This window comes from Saccopteryx bilineata, chromosome 6 (assembly GCF_036850765.1).
Source record: "Saccopteryx bilineata isolate mSacBil1 chromosome 6, mSacBil1_pri_phased_curated, whole genome shotgun sequence".
In the NCBI taxonomy this organism is placed as follows: Eukaryota; Metazoa; Chordata; class Mammalia; order Chiroptera; family Emballonuridae; genus Saccopteryx; species Saccopteryx bilineata.
The window spans coordinates 180,115,085-180,136,947 of record NC_089495.1 but is presented as its reverse complement, the minus strand read 5'-3'; the positions used below and the strand labels follow the sequence as shown (position 1 = coordinate 180,136,947).

The window sequence follows — 21,863 nt, the reverse complement described above, 5'->3', positions numbered from 1 at the left end:
TTCCTGCCTCCACGTGTCCCCACTCACAATCTAGTCCCAACACTGCAGCCTGAGTCAGCCTTTTAGATTGTAAATCAGCTCAATCCTTTCTGTTCAAGATCCTTCCAGGCCCTGGCCGGTTGGCTCAGTGGTAGAGCATCGGCCTGGCGTGCGGGGGACCCGGGTTCAATTCCTGGCCAGGGCACATAGGAGAAGCACCCATTTGCTTCTCCCCCTCCCCCCTCCTTCCTCTCTGTCTCTCTCTTCCCCTCCCGCAGCCAAGGCTCCATTGGAGCAAAGATGGCCCCGGCGCTGGGGATGGCTCCTTGGCCTCTGCCCCAGGCGCTAGAATGGCTCTGGTCACCGCAGAGCGACACCCCGGAAGGGCAGAGCATCGCCCCCGGGTGAGTAGAGCATCGCCCCTGGTGGGCGTGCCGGGTGGATCCCGGTCGGGCGCATGCGGGAGTCTGTCTGACTGTCTCTCCCCATTTCCAGCTTCAGAAAAATACAAAAAAAAAAATAAAAATTAAAAATTAAAAGATCCTTCCAGGCCTCCCATCTCCCTCAGAATAAAAGTATACAGGTCCAACATAATTTGATCCCTCTTTGCTGCATCCTGTCTTCGTTTCTTCTCAACCTACTCTGTTCTCTGGCCATCCTGGGCTCCTCGCTTTGCCCCAGTAAGCCAGGCCCCTCCCTCCTTGGGCTGTTACATGGACTGTTATCTCTGCCCAGAATATTCATCTCCTAAGTGTCTGCTTGGGCAACTCCCTCCTGCCTGCCTCTCAGGACTTTGCTCAAATTCAACTTCTCAAAGAGGCTTTCAATCATTTTACATAAACTTGCACCCCCCCTCCCACCACTCTCCCATTTCTGGCATCTCCTTTCCTTTTTATTCTGTTCTAATTTTTGTTTTTCATAGCATTTATTACCTTCCCTTGTTAGGTCATCTACTTCTTTCTTAACTGTGTCACTCACAGTTGGTCCCTCCCCATTAGAATGTAATCTCCGTGAAGGCAGGGCTTTGACTATTTTGCCCAGTGATGCTCTTGACTTCTAGGCACCCAAGAACAATGCCTGGCGCATAGTGGGTGCTTAAAGCATAGTTTTTGAATGAAAGACATTTGTAGAGGGCTCACAAAATTAACTTTGTGTATTTAAAAAAAAATAGTTCTCTCTCTTTGAGAGGAAAAAATACAGCCATTAAGCCCAGATTCATTGGGTTGCATTATTCAACTGCTGTCAGTAATTCATAGTCTTTTCTCAGGTTTCTTGACAGTAGTGGAATTTTATGGAGAAATTCTCAAAAGTAGTAGCTGTGATCATCTTTAACATCTAATCCCGACAGAGGGTAGGGAAGGGCCAAGGAGAATTCAATTGCCAATTCCAATGCACTTGTGGTAGAGGAAGTGTTGGACAAGATAAAGAAATTGGAAGTTTTAAATCTAGAAGGCACTCCAAGAAATCTCCCAGACAAATAGCTTGAAACATCAAATGACTTAGAAATCAATTTCAATGCCACCAAAATGACAGCCTCCCTTTTTTTCCACACAGGGGGACGGTTCCTCCTCATTCTTGTCGGAAACTTGCCATGAGGATCCCTCTGTTTCCCCCAACTTTACTCCCCCCAACCCTCAAGCTCTCAAGTGGTGACCACCGTCCTTCCGGCCAGGTAGGACTGGATGGGAGGGCTTGCTTTTGAGAGAAGGGTGGCACATGGCCATCTGGTTTTAGGCATCATGGACTTCCTCCTTCGTTCTTCACTATCCCTTTCTCTGCATTCCCATTGTTTTTTTCCTGCTCTGGGCCCTAGCCACACCCACAACGCACTCCACATCTTTACCTGCCTACCTCTGGTATTTATTTCTTCATCACTGTTCTCTCTCTTTCTGACATCAGTTCCATTCTCACATATTGTCTTATTCCTCTGTCGTCTTTTTGTGTCTCAATTTGCAAAATTGGCTCCCCTTTTCACCTTGCTCTTTTTCTCTTACACTCACACTATTATTTCCACTTTGGAAACATTTTTTTTTAAGTTCCTACTTCTCACAGCACTGGTTTCCCACAATCTTATATAAATTTTACAATCCAATTAGATTAAATTAGCTTTCAGGGAGCCTCTGGACTGACACCACTCAATTTACGACACCCCCCTTTCAAAAATCAAGCAAGTCATTATATTCCCACATGGTATTTTGAGTTAAGACGATATCTCAGGATTTCCTGATTCTCTGCAATCAATGAGCCCTTAAAAATACCTCACTAATAGGGAGGGATGCCTGTGTCAATGGCTGCTGGTTGGAGCAAAATGAAGCTTGAACTTGAGAGGACTTTTAACTTGCTAGAGGAGATGGATGCATCATGAAATCTATTGTAATCCTTCTGCTAATAAGAATTGACCAAAGCCATCCTAATGGGCATGCATTTCAGGGAGAAAAGAGGCATTACTATGATTATAAAGGCAGCAGCAAACTTCTGTTCTGATGTATTGAAATAGAGTTTTACAGTGAAGCTTACAATGTTTGTGTCTTCGAGCACTTGTTGATCTATGAAGGAGTAGTTAGAAACACGTCAAAAAATCAGTGGAAACAACAATTTTACTAAGAGGTGTGAGTTCTTCCTCTTTCTCTATATTAATTGCCATAAACAATGGGTGATGACTGTATGGATTACCTGGAGAGCCAATGAAAATATAGGTTCTGATTCAGGAGTCTGGTTGGGCCCTGAGACTTGCATTTCTAACTGGGTCCCAGGGGATGCCCTCACCGCCACATTCTATGGCAGGGGTCCCCAAACTAAGGCCCGCGGGCTACATGCGGCCCCCTGAGGCCATTTATCTGGCCCCTGCCACACTTCCGGAAGGGGCACCTCTTTCAATGGTGGTCAGTGAGAGGAGCACTGTGTGTGGCAGCACCGCAAAGCGTGGCATCACTCACGTACAGTACTACTTCTGGTGACGCGGGACGCACGCTTCACGGCTCTGGAAGCGCGTCATATCACTTGTTACGGCTAACAGTGACAAATATGGAACCGGACATTGACCATCTCATTAGCCAAAAGCAGGCCCATAGATCCCATTGAAATACTGGTCAGTTTGTTGATTTAAATTTACTTGTTATTTATTTTAAATATTGTATTTGTTCGCATTTTGGTTTTTTACTTTAAAATAAGATATGTGCAGTGTGCATAGGGATTTGTTCAGGTTTTTTATAGTCCGGCCCTCCAATGGTCTGAGGGACAGTGAACTGGCCCCCTGTGTAAAAAGTTTGGGGACCCCTGTTCTATGGACTATATTTGACCAGCAAGGATCTAGTACATATCTACCTCCTGGCTGGATGGAGAAGCTTTAAGCTACCTTCATGGTACTGTAAGTTTTTGGCTTAATCACAAGCCTGACGCTTTAATATCTTTTATTTTCTACTTCTGCCTGTCACACTAGTAATGTCCTTTGAGTGCAGAGCCATAGCCAGGATTCTGTCCATGTCCTCCCAGTGGGTCTTTGCTCCTGTGGTGATGTTGTGATCAAGCCCACATCGGAATTTGGGGCAGAAGAGAGTGGTACTGATTTCTTCAGGAAGGCATCAGGGAGACCTTGAAAATGTCTTCTTCATTTGTCTATAAAGGTTCAACCTATCCCTTAAGTCAGTGGTCCCCAACCATTTTGGGGCCACAGACCAGTTTAATGTAAGAAAATATTTTCACAGACCGGCCTTTAGGGGGACGGATAACTGTATCACGTGACCAAGATAAGCGTCGAGAGGGAGTCTTAGACGAATGTAACAGAGGGAATCTGGTCATTTTTTAAAAATAAAACATCATTCAGACTTAAATATTAAAAAAAAAAACAACGGAAATAATGTAAGTTATTTATTCTTTCTTTGCAAACCAGTACCAAATGGCCCACGGACCGGTACTGGTCCGTGGCCCGGGGGTTGGGGACCACTGCCTTAAGTCATCAATTATACCCGTGATTGGATTTTTGTTTATTGCTGCACTTGTTACTCCCTTGGTGTTTTTGAAAGTTACCGTGAAACCTTGAATATCACAGGTGGAATATGAAAGTCTCTCCGAGGAGGTAAAGGACAGTGGAGCTCAGAACCCACGAGCTGGATTTTGTTTTTTAAAACAAATGCAATAGGGATGTCAGTGTTACATTTTTGTCTTCTATCCGGCTTGTGATGCTGTGTCACAACCTGTATTCCCTTCAGAATGTCAACTGAGCTTCCTGCTTAGCCAAAATTATTATTTTCAAAAGCAATACATATTCCCAAAATACCTACACACTAAAAAAAAAAGAATCTTCAATCACTTAGTTTGGTCCCTTTAGCTTTCCACATATAAAAGGCAAAATAAAAAATAAACCAGTTTTGCACTTTCCATGGAAAAAGAAGCCTCATTGTGAAAACAGGAAAACAACATTATTTTGTTTTTTGAGAAAGAACAGAAAGTCCTTCTTTCATAGCAGTATATGAAAGGTACTATTGTACCAAGTTTAATATGCCCTTAAATATTTCTTCCTCACCTTAGAAATCTACACTGGTAGACTGCAGCTGAAAACAAAATGATGGAATTAAAAGGCATCACACATTTGTCAGAAGAAATGATTTTTTTTTTTTACTATAAGATCTTTTACTATAAGATTAGGAATACTCATCAGATAAATACTTGAAATTTTTCATTTTTAATTTGTGAATGCAAACCTCCTTGATGATAAATATATTCCCTGTTATCAGCTAAAGATTAATAGGGGACACTAAACAGGTTAGTCACACTTTTAACTTGGGTAACTTCTGTTCTTTAATAAATACAAATCATGGTAGAGCAAGATTTAAAACAAATGGGAAATAGGATGTTTGCTCCTTTTGTGTATTATGAATCTTTTGTAAAAAGCTACAGAATGACTAGTTTATAAAAGTACTGATGCTATAGCACTGGAAATTATAAATTTATGCCAACTATATATTCTAGGCTATGCCAGTTTCAATTGGGAGCACAAAAGAAGCAAAAACACAGTCTCTATGTGCTTTAAAACAATAAAGCACAATTCAAGTCCATAGGAATGCATTTAAAAATGATTTCCCTGACACTTAAATACTAAAAACAATAACTACCAGCATTTATTGAGCACTTACTATGTTGCAAAACATCTTCAACGTGTATTATCTCATTCTTGCCGTTATGCAGTTAGGAAAACAAAGCTGCAAAAGGTTAATGAACTGTACTAAGGTCAGACAAGCAGTGCCAAACCTTGAGTCCCCGTGTATTGTGTCCTTCCACTTTCTCAGTGACTATCTAAAGCCATGATGTTATGATCTAGGTGACAGGGATGTGACATATCTTTCTCACATTTCATGGCTAGTCAAGCTCTCAGGGTACCCTCTCTGTGCCTCAGTATACTCATCTGTAAAATGGAGAGTCCACCAGCTTCTCTGCTGAAGGAAGCAAATCTCTGAGGGGTGATGAGGAATACACTCCAGTCCCATATACCTAACACCGTTTTACATGCTGACAGCAGACCCAGCCTCCACAATATCACAACCAAATCTTGCCGGGAATTTAGCCCCCCAAATGGTCACGATAGCAAGAAGAATTCAACATCATAGGCAAGATATTTAAGTTTCTCAAAACCACTTGTTTTTAACAAATGTCTTAGAGAAGAACACCTCCCAGGCCTAGGTGTTAGAGAGTTTCCAGCCCTGTGAAAACCGTGCTTGCCTTCAGGATGCTGTGACTGGCAATAGGCAGCTCCTATCCCTGACTCGGGGGCAGCTCTTCTCCTTGTTCATCACACCCTGTGGGATGCAGTGCCAAGCAGAGAGGGAGACTGTGGATCTGGTGTAGCCTTCACGCACATGATTAAAGGGTTTCGATACAGCCTTCTCTGTCCATGGCTGCTCTAAAGCATCAGGATAGAGGACAGACACCTTCACCTCCTTTCGACCTTGACTTTCCTCCTCCCTCCCTTATTCTCTGCTCACATGCCATCCAGCTTTTATGTGTCAGTGCTGAGTTCAAGAGAGAGACGAAATAGGTTTGCTTTCCTTGAGATCTTCTCTCTCGCATCCCTCCTCACTCTCCTCTTAACTTCTTCTCTCCCGCCAGCCCTAGAACTACATCCTTGTCTACTAAAACCTGCTTCTCCCGCTTGAGAAGGTGTGGGCTGAATTACATGAGAAAGAAGTTAGGGTACATACACATTGAGGTTTGCACCAGGTCTGTTTTGTTGTTGTTAAGCAATTGTTTTTACACCTTTGTTTGTTCATTCAAATACTATTTATTCAGCCTCCATGTTGACCCCTGAGGTTCCTAAGAAATCTAAAGGGACGTATCAGAAGAGAAACATCCCCTTTCAGATTATATTAAATCTCAGTCATAGCACAGGAAGGGGCTTCTTCAGAGCATGCGACAGATGACCTGTCCTCCTTTTGCTCTGGAGCCAGAGCGAGGGCATCTGCGTTGGACTAAATTATGAAAGATTTAGTAAGAAACATTTCTGGGAGTAGGAATATCTAAACACCTAAATAGAGTCGGCCCCTTGTATCTGCTGATTCCGCATCTGAGGATTCAGCAAAGTGTTGATTGAAAATGTTAGGGAAAAAAACAAGTTCTTGTTCTTGCTGATGTGTACTATGCAGTTTAAGCTATGACAATTCATCTGTCCTGAAGAAGTACAGACTCTTTTCTTGTCATTATTCACTAACAACTATTTACATCAGTGGTCCCCAACCTTTTTTGGGCCATGGACCGGTTTAATGTCAGAAAATATTTTCAGGCCCTGGCCAGTTGGCTCAGCGGTAGAGCATCAGCCTGGCGTGCGGGGGGGCCTGGGTTCGATTCCCCAGGGCACATAGGAGAAGCGCCCATTTGCTTCTCCACCACCACCCCCTCCTTCCTCTCTGTCTCTCTCTTCCCCTCCTGCAGCCAAGGCTCCATTGGAGCAAAGATGGCCCGGGCGCTGGGGATGGCTCCTTGGCCTCTGCCCCAGGCGCTAGAGTGGCTCTGGTCGCAGCAGAGTGACGCCCCGGAGGGGCAGAGCATCGTCCCCTGGTGGGCAGAGTGTCGCCCCTGGTGGGCGTGCCGGGTGGATCCCAGTCGGGCGCATGCGGGAGTCTGTCTGACTGTCTCTCCCTGTTTCCAGCTTCAGAAAAATACACACACACACACACAAAAGAGAAAATATTTTCACGGACCAGCCTTTAGGGTGGGACGGATAAATGTATCACGTGACCGAGACAAGCATCAAGAGTGAGTCTTAGACGGATGTAACAGAGGGAATCTGGTCATTTTTTAAAAAATAAAACATCATTCAGACTTAAATATATATATTTTTTTATTTATTTATTTTTAAAGATTTTTTATTTATTCATTATAGAGAGGGGAGAGAGAGAGAGAGAGAGAGAGAGAGAGAGAGAGAGAGAAAGAAGGGGGGAGGAGCAGGAAGCATCAACTCCCATATGTGCCTTGACCAGGCAAGCCCAGGGTTTCGAACCGGCAACCTCAGCATTTCCAGGTTGACGCTTTACCCACTGCGCCACCACAGGTCAGGGCCAGACTTAAATATAAATAAAACGGAAATAATGTAAGTTATTTATTCTTTCTCTGTGGATCGGTACCAAATGGCCCACAGACTGGTACCTGTCCATGGCCCAGGGGTTGGGGACCACTGATTTACATAGCATTTACCTTGTATTAGGTATTGTAAGTAACTGAGAGATGTTTTAAAGCAGGGGCAGTCAACCTTTTCATACCTACCGCCCACTTTTGTATCTCTGTTGTTAGTAAAATTTTCTAACCGCCCACCAGTTCCACAGTAATGGTGATTTATAAAGTAGGGAGTACTTTACTTTATAAAATTTATAAAGCAGAGTGACAGCAAGCAAAAGCATAGAATAATAATTACTTACCAAGTACTTTATGTCGGATTTTCGCTAAGTTTGGCAGAATAAATCTTTATAAAACAACTTACTATGGTGAAATCTATCTTTTTATTTATATATACTTTGGGTTGCTCCGTTACCACCCACCATGAAAGCTGGAATGCCCACTAGTGGGTGGTATGGACCAGGTTGACTCCCACTGTTTTAAAGTATATGGGAAGATTGCACAAATTATGTGCAAACACAATGCCATTTTCTGTAAAAAACTTGAGCATCTGCAGATTTTGTTTTCTTTGGAGAGGGGGTGGTTCTGGAACTACTCCCCAGAGGGCATTGTGTGTCTCTTGAAGATCTTTAAGTGTAGCAACAAGGAGGATGTCTGCAAGCAGAGAGTTGTGTAGGACTGGGTGACCTTTTTATGATCTCCTTTGAGACCATGAAGAATACTATTAATTAAACTCAGAATTTTGCCACTGAAATAATAGGTATGAGATCCAGAGTATTCAGGGTGTTGGAGGACTCATTAAATAGGGTTGCATAAATATCACGTTGAAAGATTTAATGAGTCCATAGGGTCATTTATAGAACAACAGAGCAGAGATGACCTAGAAAAATAAATTAGAATCAATATTATGCTTCCGAATTAACAACTATAGATTGCTATATTAACACCTGAGAGATAAAGTCCATAATTGTGTTTTAATGATGGATATTGGTGTTCCCATCCCAGGAAAATTGAAAATCACTTGTTTTTAGTTTGTTTTTTTTTTACTTGTCAATAATAAGAATGAACTTATATAATGTGTTTTCTTCTGTGGTCTCTAGGAACCTTGAGCACTTTAAGCAGCTTACAACTAGGCAAATAGTGTTACATTTTTCTTTTATTATTTCAACTGATACTTACTGAATGCTTACTATATACATAGCAGGTACTGGGCTAGGTGCTTAGAAAATAAAACTACGCAAAAACACGCAACCTTCTTCTCATCTCAAATCGCCTACAGTATAGTGCGGCTCTGTGCAACAGAACTTTCTGCAGTCATGGAAACGTTTGGTGTCTGAGAGTCCAGTGTTGCTGCCACTAGCCAGAAGTGGTTATTAAGTATTTGAAATGTGACTAATGTGGTTAATGCAACTGAGGAATTGAATTCTTAATTTTATTTAAATTTAGGGGTAATATAGCTACATGTGGCTAATAACTTAATATATAGGCAGCAAAGGTGGAGAGTATGCCTGATCTTAATTTCTCATGTGTAATCTCTCTTTCTACAAAGAATTTGTGTTGGAACAAAACACTTTGATCATCATTATTACAGAGCTGTTTGTAGGGGAAGAAGGGCCGACACATTCTTGGTTAAACCAAGGAGGGCTTCCCAAAGGTGGTAACCCTTGAACCATAGGGTTAAGTAGAGTTTATCAAGCAGAGGAGCAGACAGGAAGGAATTTCTCAGGACACTGTGATGAAGCCTGCGGTCCGAGTATCATGTTACTGCTGTGGAATTGCATGAAATTTCATTATTTACATACTGTATTTTCTGCTTTGGCCGCCATAGCTGAATATCTCAGAGTAGCCTAAATAATGGAGAATTATTTTCTCACAGTTCTGCAGGCTTAAGTCCAAGATCGGGATGCCAGTAGGGCAGGTGTCTGTGAGGCCTCTCTCTTAGGCTGGTAGGTGGTACCTTCTCGCTATGTCCTCTCATGGCCTTTGACTTGCACTTGGCAGAGAGAGAAAGAGAGAGATCTCTGGTGTCACTTTCCCTCCTTATAAGGATATCAATTCTATCAGATTAGGGCCCCACCCTATGACCTCATTTAATGTTAGTTACCTTCTGAAAGTCCCCGCCTGCAACTGCAGTCACATGTGTTGGGCTTGAACATATGAATTTTGAGGCGACATGATTCAGTCCATAAAACATGTCGTTCAATACTCAAATATCTTTTTCTCTGTTTTTATTTTTTATTCTCAAGAGAAGGGGTTAATATATCTCGGTTCACACAAATTTACAGAAAATTATCATCTATTGATCTAATATATGATGAGTTTAATTATTGCTTTTGATTTACCTGTTAATAGAAAACAGAGTTCTTAGAAAATTAGCAAATGTAAAAATACCTAAAGCAAAGTGTTCACCTGTCAAAACTCAGATGTACTTAAATATTGCTTAAGCAAATTTTAATACTAGTTTTTCTTTATTCTTTGAGGAGAAACCAATGGTGAACTGAAGCTGGTCATACTGTCTCACAAGAACCTATTTGTTGCCCTGGCCGGTTGGCTCAATGGTAGAGCGTCAGCCTGGCGTGCAGAAATCCCTGGTTCGATTCCCGGCCAGGGCGCACAGGAGAAGCGCCTATCTGCTTCTCCACCCCTCCCCCTCTCCTTCCTCTCTGTCTCTCTCTTCCCCTCCCGCAGCTGAGGCTCCATTGGAGCAAAAGATGGCCCAGGCACTGGGGATGGCTCCTTGGCCTCTGCCCCAGGCGCTAGAGTGGCTCTGGTCGTGACAGAGCGACGCCCCGATGGGCAGAGCATCGTCCCCTGGTGGGCGTGCCAGGTGGATCCTGGTCGGGCGCATGCGGGAGTTTGTCTGACTGCCTCCTCGTTTCCAGCTTCAGAAAAAATACAAAAAAAAAAAAAAAAAAAAAAAAGAACCTATTTGTTTCCATTTTTCAGGTGTTCTATGACCCAGTTGTTAAATAGAGCCATTATTAAAAAGTAAATGATATAAACTTCAATTCAACAAATTATACTAAAAACAAAGATAACAAATACCCAAAACTCACCATGTGCTAATAATTTAAGACATTAAATTATTGTCTGGACTCTTGAGGTAATCTGCAACTATTCTGTGTGTATGGTCACTATAATGGAGTGCTGCTGTGCACCTCTTCCTAACTCTGTGCCGGATCTTTACTTTCGTAGCCTGAAATCAGCCATAGGTGGAGTATTTACACCATGGCAATGAGCAGATGCTATCAGTAAGGCTCTATTTTCTTTTCCCTCGGAGAGATACCTATTAAGTATTTATTAGCACACTGCTGGCATAAACCTTAATGTTTTATGGCATAGGGATTTTCCAGGATTCATGCAGAGTTCCTATTGTAGCTTGCCAGAGTTGGAAAGCTCCTATCCTTTATAAACAAAAGAAAATTTTCTGTTGAAATATAATTTATTATCTTTTAAAAACCTTTTATTACATGTTTGCTCTACCAGAAAGCCGCAATGCTGCCTTGCTAATTAATGTATGAACTCTCAGGATCTGAATATAAAATATTCTGGGAGCAACAGAAAACTCTCATAAAATACAAACCTAGCATAGACCACGTCTTTCCAATCCACTCAGCATTCCAATCTGAAAAGGGCCTCAGCAGTAACATAATACCCCTCTCACTATTCATACTATCCACAGCTCATATAACAAGGCTATTTTTTCTCTCCTAAAAGTTTTAAGTGACAATAAAATAGAAAACTTCTGGGGTAAATAACAGGTTTTTTTTTTAACTTATTTATTTATTTTCTAGAGAGGAGGGAGAGAGAAGGGGGGGAGCAGGAAGCATCAATCCTATATGTGTCTTGACCAGGCAAGCCCAGGGTTTCGAACCAACAACCTCAGCATTCCAGGTCAACGCTTTATTCACTGCTCCACCACGGGTCAGGCCAACAGTTTCCAGATAATCTTCTCTTTGCTATAGGAAATATTTCTCTCCAATCTTGCCCTTTTATACCACTTCCAAACATGTAAGGAGGTGCTCAGACATTGAAAATAAAATACCATCTGGCAGAATTCACGTTAAACCTTTTATGAAGAGTACAATTAAGTCACACCTGTGCTTTCTGCAGTCTGAAGCCCAGCAAGTTACAGTGACTTGTCTGAGGTTACACAACAAATAACGAACAGTCTCCTGTCCACATCTTTCATTTACAATTGACTCTACACTACATCTTCCCTTTGACTAAAATCATGTCTGCCTATGATGCCTTTTACTATCATTACATTGTATAAGGACATTATGAGAGTGATTATAGAAGAAATTTTTATAAATAAAAAAACTTAAGTCATTGGAAGCTTTTACCCTTTCTTCAGGTGTAACGTACATGCCCCAGATTTTGAAAATCATGAGTCTAGATTGAATTAAAGCATAGGATGGATAAAATGCTCAGCACCTAGAGGGAAAAGAGGAGGATACCAGGAGACTTCTTCATTATTGGAGGTCTGATGGAGGAGAAAACGCCTGAAAGAGATAGAAGAGGCTCAACCTGGAAGGAAAACCAGGAATACCAGAGAAGCCTAAAGGAAAAAATTCACTAATACAGAGGGGATGGGAGTGACCCATAGTGTCCAGAGTGACTGAGTGGTTCAGAAAGGCATCCTTTGACTCTAGTGACCGGAAGGTCATTGATGCCCTTGGTATCATTGACAAGTCAGTGGAAAGGTGGGAGTGGGAGCCAGATAAACGTGGGCTGAGCCAGAGGCAATGAGCAGGCTCTTCCAGAAGTGCAGACTTGACAGGGAGCCGAAACCTGGAAGAGGAATGGGGGATACAGGGAATAAGGGGAAATCCATGTGAGATGGAATTAATGAGTATTTCCTGTGTATGGCCCTGTCTAGTTTATCATGAAATTGCTATATAAAATGATTGCCACTTCCCTGGTTGGTTGGCTCAGTAGTAGAGCATCAGCCTGGCATGTGGAAGTCCTGGGTTCGATTTCCGGTCAGGGCACACAGGAGAAGTGATCATCTGCTTCTCCACGCCTCCCCTTCTTGCTTCTCTCTCTCTCTCTTCTCCTCTCCTCCCACAGCCATGACTCGATTAAAGCAAGTTGGCCTAAGACACTGAGGATGGCTCCATAGCCTCCACCTCAGGTTCTAAAAATGGCTCCAGTTTCAGTGGAGCAAGGGCCCCAGGTGAGCAGAGTATCACCCCCTAGAGGGCTTGCCGGGTGAACCCAGTCAGGGTGCGTGCAGGAGTCTCTCTCTGCCTCCCCTCCTCTCACTAAAAATAAATAAATAAAGTTTTTTTAAAAAAAGGTATTGCCGCCTGACCTGTGGTGGCGCAGTGGATAAAGCATCGACCTGGAAATGCTGAGGTTGCTGGTTCAAAACCCTGGGCTTGCCTGGTCAAGGCACATATGGGAGTTGCTGCTTCCAGCTCCTCCCCCCTGTCTCTCTCTCCTCTCTCTCCCCCTCTCTCTCCTCTCTAAAATGAATAAATAAAATAAAATAAAAAAAATTTTAAAAAAAGGTATTGCCACTGAAGAATAGGAAAAAAATAAATTTCACTATTAATGGTTGGCAGAGTTGTATTTTCCTCTGATGAATCAATGTTCAAAAATGGAACAGTATCTTAAGGAGTGTGCAGCACAAATTATCACCGGTCAAGGGTTTCCCTAGATAGTGTTTAAATGTTAGATTGTTTTTTCTTGCTGTTTAGTTCATTAACGATAATATTCGTACAGTGTATGTCATGATCTTCAGAGCGGACCCAGAAATGCACATGGTCTGCATGGTTGCCGCACTGAAGCCTTTAATTGATTAAGAGCCTTCCATGTTTACCATCCCGTAGTTAGAATTCATTCTGTTTTGTACAGCAGTGAAACTATTTTGGACATAGTAAGTTGAAATGTTTCCTTTTCCATTTAAGTATCCTCCTTCTTTCCCATCCCATCCAGGCTGAGTCTTGACTCCAGGAAAGGCAAGGCTGGGATTCCGTAAGGGAGAAGATCCTCAATAGTGAGGCAGAAATCTTGAAAAACAGAGATTTCAAAGAGAAGATGGGATTTCTCCCAATTCCTTTAGCTTCTTTTTACCACATAAACCAGGCCTGTGGGGCTAGAGACTTACTCTTCTCTCAACAATGGCAGAACTCAGAATGTGACCAAACAGGAAGAGGAAAGCCTACCCCTTCCAATCCCAGGAGATATGGGAAGGAGAAAGGGAGAGAGTATAGAGCATGAAATAAGATTTGTATGTCACTCTCTGGCTTTGGTTCTTTGAGCCAAAGTCTGGCAGGTTCTAAGCAGGGCTCATGGCCCCAACGTCATGTGTGTTTTAGATGGGACAGGAAAGTTCCTCCGTGTGGCAGTGGGGGGAAATGGTGGATGCTGAGGGGACTGGTGAAAATCTAAGGCCAAGCCGAAGAAGCTCCTTCAGGTCAAGAGGACCAGAGCATGGACTCAAACGGTGACTACAATTTGGTCACCCCGAGTGGCCACCAGCTCTTAGTTCCTGGAGGAATCTAGACCAGCCACTTCATAGCAGAGATCTGTGAGGGAGCCTTGTAGGTCTTAGCCTGCCTCTTCTCCCACTTTGAAGACACATAAAGTTCCATAATAGACTCAGCCACCATTTGGGGACAGCTAAAAATGGGAAGGTCATCGTTGAAAGACTGAACTTTACCCAAAGAGACTGATTCATGGTAGGAATTCAAAAAATCCTAGAGGAAGTAGACTTTTGAAATGACTCAAAGGAAATTGTCTGTCCTTTAAAAGTTAGAAAGACTAGGACAGGTTCTCATCCTTCATTGGACATGCAGCTCCTACACCCCCAGGGAGAGTAGTTTGGGGAAGTGGTTCAGCTGTGGCTTAAAGGACAACCTTTTCACCGCAGGCAGCTTGGGGCTCTCTGTGGTAGGCAGTGCCAGCCACTCAGAGTCAGTTGAAAGGGAATTGGTCACTTGGGAGTTTTCTAACCTGATTGCAGGTTTCCTGGACACCGTGTCCTCTCCTGACCCAACACCTGCTGTGACAGAGAGATGTTTGTAATGAGGTGAATAACAAACAGTTTTGTGAAGGTTGGGTCATACAGGAACAAAAAAGCACACTCACTTACGTGGAACCAGCCTTTTCCTGTTTGCTTGTATAATTTTCCCTACCAAATTGAACTCTTGTCCAAAGCTCTGGCAAGGTTTTGTCAAAGGCTTTAAACTCACATTTTTAGAAGAAGAAATATTTGCTGTTTCATGGCTGAAAATTATGCTCAAGTCTGTGGAGCTAGAACCAGAAATGGGTTTTGTTTTTTTGATGTCTGTTTTCCATGTAAAGGCTCAGCTCTAAAATAAAAAGTTTCTAATAGACAAATTAATAAGACGGGCCCTTGACAGCACTTTAGTGGTGCTTTTTCAATAGATTTAGCCTATAGAAGTATCCATAGGTGACATGTGTACTCTGCACTCACAGAGAGCAAAGCTCTTTATGTTGCCTGCCATTTTCCTCTCTGCCCTGATACGACCTTCAGAACTGGAGCTCAGCTGGGGGTTTTAGCAATAATGTTTTCCTTTTCTTTAAAACCTTGTGCCTAAATATATTCTTTGGCAAGTTGGTCAATTTAATAATGGTCATTAACATTGCTTCAATTCCTCCATTTTAAAGTCTTACTGGCAAACTGAAATGTGAACAACGCTATTGTGTGAGATTTCACAAGAGCCCAGGCTGCTGGATAAAGAAACTGAGTGTAACCCTCACTGCCATGGTTTTGACAGTATTCTGGCCTTTTGCAGCATTCTTTCTAAAAATTAAAGCTAATTTAGTTAGAAAACATAGAGATTACATATTGAGAAATATTTTATCACCTAGATTTCTAATCTTGAAATTATAGTGCTCAATTATCAAAGAGTAGCATGGAAAAATAATTTTTTTTAACCTTTTATTTCTTGAAATTGAGGGTAGTGGATTTGAAACTAACAACTCATTTCTCCTCTGTCTGTCCACCCATCTATCCATCCATCTATCCATCCATCCATGGTATGCACTTGTATTAAAATAAATATAAAAAGCCTGTGTTGATACTTAATAGCTTATTGTCAGTAAAACTGTATTGGAATGCAACACAGGGAAGGGATGAGTGCTCCTGAATAGACTCTTGTACTCTTTGAATTTTATTAATTCATTAAATTCTTTTTGACAAAACACATGCAAATATTACTAGGCACAACCTTCTACCGTTATACCAGCAAACAGGTTCCCAGCCAGGCACACCTCTTTGTGTCTTGCTGCACAGCTGTCTCCAGATCAGCTCTCAGGGATCTAGTCTATTATTTTAAAATTCAGTCCTTTGACTTCAGATCACATGCCTGCCTTCCCGGTTGTGCGGATGGCAGGTAAATGTAATTTCTGCGATTGCATTGTTTGTTCCCATCCGCTGTCTTCTGGACTCTTTCCTTTGTTTTCAGCTGCTATTAAGTTGTATACAAGTAAAAGGGAGGAAAGCGTAGTAATTGAAAAATTGATTACATAACCCTGCGGGCTTAGCTTTCATTACCTCTAGTGTCCAGGAATGGCATTTCCCCAGATTGATCATCCCTTACCTCATAGAGGATGTTCCCCCTGGAATTCTGACATTTTGTGTCAGACTAGAGTGCCATGCTCTGCTATTTTCATGTTTCACACAAAAACGTGTCGATAGGCCAGGAGCAAATTAAATTTATAATCATCAAAGGTGGGATAAAAAAGATGTTACTAACCTGGGCAAACTAAGATAGAGACTTTTAGAAAATTAATAGATGATAAGAGATGTAAAGGGGTTTAAAATAAGCTGAGCTGATACTTTCATTGAGCAAATGTGAAAACAGGCCAGAGAGATCCACTTCCAGGGAGTGGGGACCAGGCCAGATCCTGGTCTCCAGCCTCAGGCTCTGTCCTCCCACCCTCATTCCCAGACATTCTCTTCCCCCATCGTATTTCATCCTATGAATTGTAGCACAGCAGAAGGAAAGAAATGACCTATAACTATTTGAATATTTAAAAATTATCTGCTAAATATAAGACTATTGAAAATATAATTTAAAATAATTTTATTAGGCACAAGATGCAATTTAAATTTTCTGCAATTTTCCTCTGTAGCTGTAATAATCTGTCTCTGTGTATCTCTCTCTATGTAAAATATATCAACATATAATACACCTACATATAAGTGTGTATAATATAAAACACAAAAACCATAAAATATGGAACATATATTTATATGAACTACATATAAATATTCTTAAGGAGTTTATCATTTCTGTGGTGCAGATTCCTGAAATGATATTTAAATGGTTTCTCATAAAATAATAGAGAAGAAAAGTCAAAGAATATAGAAGAGAAGATAATTATAAAGAAAAGAAAAGATCAATATAGTTTGCAAATGATATGAATCTATATTCAAAAATATTTCCAGTTAACTTATTTTAATTAAGAATTTAACAAATTTACCACATATGAAATTAATATTCAAAAATTAACTCCACTTTTATAAATCAGCAATAGGCAACTAATATAATTTTAAAATTTATAATATCATAGCAGATATACTATATTCAACAATTTTAGCAACATATATTGAAGATTATAGGAAAATATATAACAGTTTATTGAAAAGCATCAATAAAGGTCTATTATAATAATATACTAATGAAGTAGAAGAGAAAATAGCATAAAATTGAGTTTTTTCTATTTGATCTATATAGAATAAAGGCAATGCCCCCAAATCCTCAACATTTGTAGAATCTGACAAGCTGGTTCCATAACTTACGTTGAGAAGCAGAGGCTCAGAAATTGCTGAGATACTCCTGTAGTAGAACAGGTCATAAAGATACCACATATCAAGAATCATTGTGAAAATATAATAATTAAGATATTGGTGGAAGTTGGTAAATTGGACATTGGCACAAATAGATGGCCCATAAACAAAAACATGGAGATGTGAAAACTTGACTGATAATAAAGTTGGCACTGGAAATTAATGGAGAAACTCAAATTTTTGATAAATGATGCCAGGACTACTGGTTATCAATATGAAAAAAAATAAAATGAAATTGGAACACTACCTCATTCCATGCATAAAAACTCAAGTGGTTTCAAGACTTAAGTGTGAAATATAAAATTATAACTCTTTAGGAGATAATACAGAGTACCTTTGTGGATTTGGGAAAAGGGATAATTTCTTTATCAATATTAAAAAACAAAACATAAAAGGAAATGTGGATAGTTTGGTCTAAATTAAAAGATACTGTGTTTATCAAAAGACACTTTAAAGAAATTTAAGAGATAACTGCTACACTTATAACTTACCGAAACTTAGTATTTATAAAATATGATCTATACAATTCCTACATATTAAGGAATAGCTAAACAATAGAAAAATGTGTAAGAATTTAAGTAGGAGCTTCTTATAAGGGAAGCATAAATGGTCAAAACATAAGTAAGTTCAACTTCATTAGTAATCAAGGAAATGCACGTTTAAATCATAATGTTATACTATCGTATGCCATCAGAATGGCAAAATATTCAAGTTTGATTGTAACAAGTGATTTTGAAGTATGTGGTGCATCCTGGACAATTGAAAACTGCTGGAGGGTGTGTAAAGTGCTACAAACACTCTGGAAAACAACTTGACATTATCGAGTATAGGATAGGATGTGCATTACCTAGAACCAGATATTCCCTGCCACTGTTAAAGCTCCCTAGAAAAATTCTTGCTTATGTGCACCTGGAGAGTTATACAAGGATGTTCATAGCAACACTCTTTATGCTGGCAAAAAAAAAAAAAAAAAGGCAATGGCCCAGCTCTGCTTCAGGAGTAAAGAAATTTTAATATGTACCTATAGAAGAATGTCACACAGCAACTAAATAAATAGGACATCTAGCTAAATAAGTATATATATATATATATATATATATATATATATATATATATTTCAGCAACACAATATTTAGTTACAAAAATACAAGTGGCAGGAGAATGACATACCTGTGATTCCAACTCTATAAGTTTAAAAGCCTGCAAAATGGACCAATGAGTTGTTTAGGGAGACAAACACAATAAATCATTCTCTTCTAAGTGTGGGAATGATAAACCACAAATCTCAAGACTGCCATTTCCTCTGAGGAGCCAGGGAGGAGACGGAGTAAGCAGAGGCACAATGGGAACTTGAAGCCTGGTGTTCTGTGAACGGGACAGTGGTGTTTAGTGCTTTAAAGTTCTTTATAGTTTATAAACGTATTACCTTCTTTAATATCTACTCAATATTTAAGAAAGTTTTTTTTTTTTAATGAAAAAAGTGAGTGGTCATAATGTATTGGTGAAGTAATTATAATTTTGATAGATGGGATATTTTCATATGTCAGCATCTTTAACGTTTCTCATTATGATGAAATGATTCACCATAATTACATATAGAAAGTGGAAAATAAACTCATTTGGATCAAACCACCAGCTTGTTTGAACCTTTTGCAGGCTGAGCAGAAGGTGAAGAGCCAAACCCTACTTCCCAGTGGCCTTCTCCATGGCTCTTGGGGCCTCTCCCGCCTGCCACTGTCCGCCTTGGGTGCCATGCCCCCGTTATTCTGAGCCTCCAAACCAGCCTGTGACTTTGCTTTCTCTGCTGCTAGACTACCGTTCCTCCAGCTGTCCCTGTGGCTACTTTCTTTTTCTTCAGTTCTCTGTTCAAATGTTATTTGACATAGACACCTTCTGACTACTGAATCTGCTCTGTCTCCTTTCTCTGCTTTACTTGCGGCTTTCTGGTCTGAAAATATCCCCTTGAAGTGGTCTTTTGTTTATTGCCTGTCTCACTTCCATCAAGAAGCCACACCCCTTTTTTCATTATGGTTCCAAGCATTTGGCATATAGACACACAATTAAAATTTATGGAATAAATTCATGTATTTTGCCAAATATTTGGGCACTAGAAGTTAGAATAGATAGATAGGTAGGTAAGTAGATAGATAGATTAGATTGATGATGATAGATAGATAGATAGATAATAGATAACAGATTTTTTTTAATTTGGGAAGCAATAAAGTTTAAAGAGCTGTTCACTTCATTCATTCAATAAGCGTTTATTGACTATCTCTATAGGATAGGCATTGTGCTAAGGGCCAGAGATACAGAGCAAATAGGAAGGTAGCCAGTAACGGACCTCATACAGGGAATAGGCTGGCCTCCAGTTGTTAGGAGCAAGGGCCTGAAAAGGTTAGAGTAAATTAAAGACCTAAGCAATTTGGAGATCATTTCTCCAAAGAGCTAGGGGTGGGATTCTGGACATTTCTTCTCTATGATTCTATAGTGATACCTAAAGACAGAATTGGGTTTAAAGGATGAGAATATCAGAGGTAGGAAGAGCTTGAGGAGACAAAGCCAATCATTGCACCAATGTCAGAGTTTCCACTAGCAAGCAAATTGGAAGGCAGCAAAACATGAGTCTCTGGCTCAGTTTCCTCCTTTTAAAAAAAAAATAATTCCACCGTATGTTCACAGATTTATTTTTTTAAATAGATTTTTAGAGAGAGAGAAGAAAGAGAGAAACATTGATTTTTTTTTTTTTTTCCTGAAGCTGGAAATGGGGAGAGACAGTCAGACAGACTCCCGCATGCGCCCGACCGGGATCCACCCGGCACGCCCACCAGGGGCGACGCTCTGCCCACCCAGGGGCGACCAGAGCCACTCCAGTGCCTGGGGCAGAAGCCAAGGAGCCATCCCCAGCGCCTGGGCCATCCTTGCTCCAATGGAGCCTTGGCTGCGGGAGGGGAATAGAGAGACAGAGAGGAAGGAGGGTGGGAGGTGGAGAAGCAAATGAGCGCTTCTCCTATGTGCCCTGGCCGGGAATTGAACCCAGGTCCCCTGCACTCCAGGCTGACGCTCTACCGCTGAGCCAACCGGCCAGGGCCTGATTTTTTTTCTTATTCCATTCATTTATGAATGCATTGGTTGATTGTTGTATGTGTCCAGATCAGGGATCAGACCCACAACCTTGGTGTATGGAGACAATGCTCTAACCAACTAAGCTACCCGGCCAGAGCTCTGGCTCAGTTTCTTAAACATTGGTCCCAAACACCCCCTCAGAAATGTCATTGAAAACCCCTATTGGGAAAACTCTTCTGAATTCCAAGGCAGATTGATGAAATGGAGCTTCTACTTTTAATTTTTTGCAGTAAAATTAAAGAGAGAAGTATCTTTTGTATTCCCTGATACTTATTATATTAGCTTTCTAATCAATTAACTTTACCCAGTTTTATAGCCTACTGAAATATTAATATTTGATTTGATAATTGCCCTGATTGCGCCTGCCCTAACTACATCATTTCTATACAATGCTCCGATTCAGTTCGTATCTTTTTGATTCATACCGTTTCTGACACAGAACAGGCTCAAGGTAGGACGGCATTTTATTCAGGATGCATTTAGTCTCTACTATCTCTCTTTGATAGTTCAGAAACCCTGGAGAAACTTGTACATTTTAAATACACTGAGTCACTTTTGGCCATGTCAAAGGGTCATCATAAATGTCTACTAATGGCATTTTGTTCTTTAGTTACCTAAATGTGCCCTCACTGTGTGGGCAATGATACCAACCACACACACCTTATCACCCAGTCTTGGGGAATCAGTTTGGCATATCTCCTTGTTGTTAGAACTGATACATCCAGCATTCAGACTGTTCATCCACATATAGATAACCAATGCACCAGACTGCATTTTTTAACTCAAAGACTCAATATTTGTATTCAGTATTAAACCGCAGATTGTTAGGCCTGCAACTAGGTCACACATTGTGTTAAGTGATCCAGCTTCATCCTTTGCCATCTGGCTCCATGAATCAATGTCAGATGGATGCAAATGTATCTCCACGAGGGGACCTGGAAACAGTGTGATACACCAAGCACAGATTCCAGGACAGGTACCTGCTCCCTAAAGAATGTTTTCAAGGTTACCCCAAAGACATCACAACACAGGTTTAAAGGCCAGCTATCTGATTTCTCTTATCTATTATTTTCATTGTATGCTAGCATCGGAATGGGCCCTATTTCTGCTTCATTTATCTTAATTTTATTGCATACTCAGAAAATCAGGGGAATTTGGGAATAGCAGGGAGTGGATGAGGAAGAGTATGTCATAGAAACTACAAGGAGTCTCCAGGGCAAAAAAATATATAGTAATACTGAGATAGTGAGGCTTGTAGGTCCCAACTGGCTACAAAATTGTCACATAGCTATACTGTAATTGCTTCTCAACTTGGATTTTTGAGCTTCAG

At 40.8% G+C, this 21,863-nt stretch overlaps 1 protein-coding gene across 2 annotated transcripts in view; it reads left to right on the top strand.

Moving 5' to 3' along the window:
• Positions 1 to 21,863, top strand: part of PLCB1 (phospholipase C beta 1) — a 688,569-nt gene that overhangs the window by 610,537 nt on the left and 56,169 nt on the right. The window contains exon 32 of one of the 2 annotated variants that reach the window (XM_066234442.1): positions 1,534 to 1,651. The exons of the other annotated variant lie outside the window; for it this stretch is intronic. Within the exon in view, the coding sequence (XP_066090539.1) occupies positions 1,534 to 1,632 (99 nt within the window). The 3' untranslated portion in view covers positions 1,633 to 1,651. The remainder of the gene's footprint in view (positions 1 to 1,533; positions 1,652 to 21,863) is intronic. 2 annotated transcript variants of the gene reach the window in all.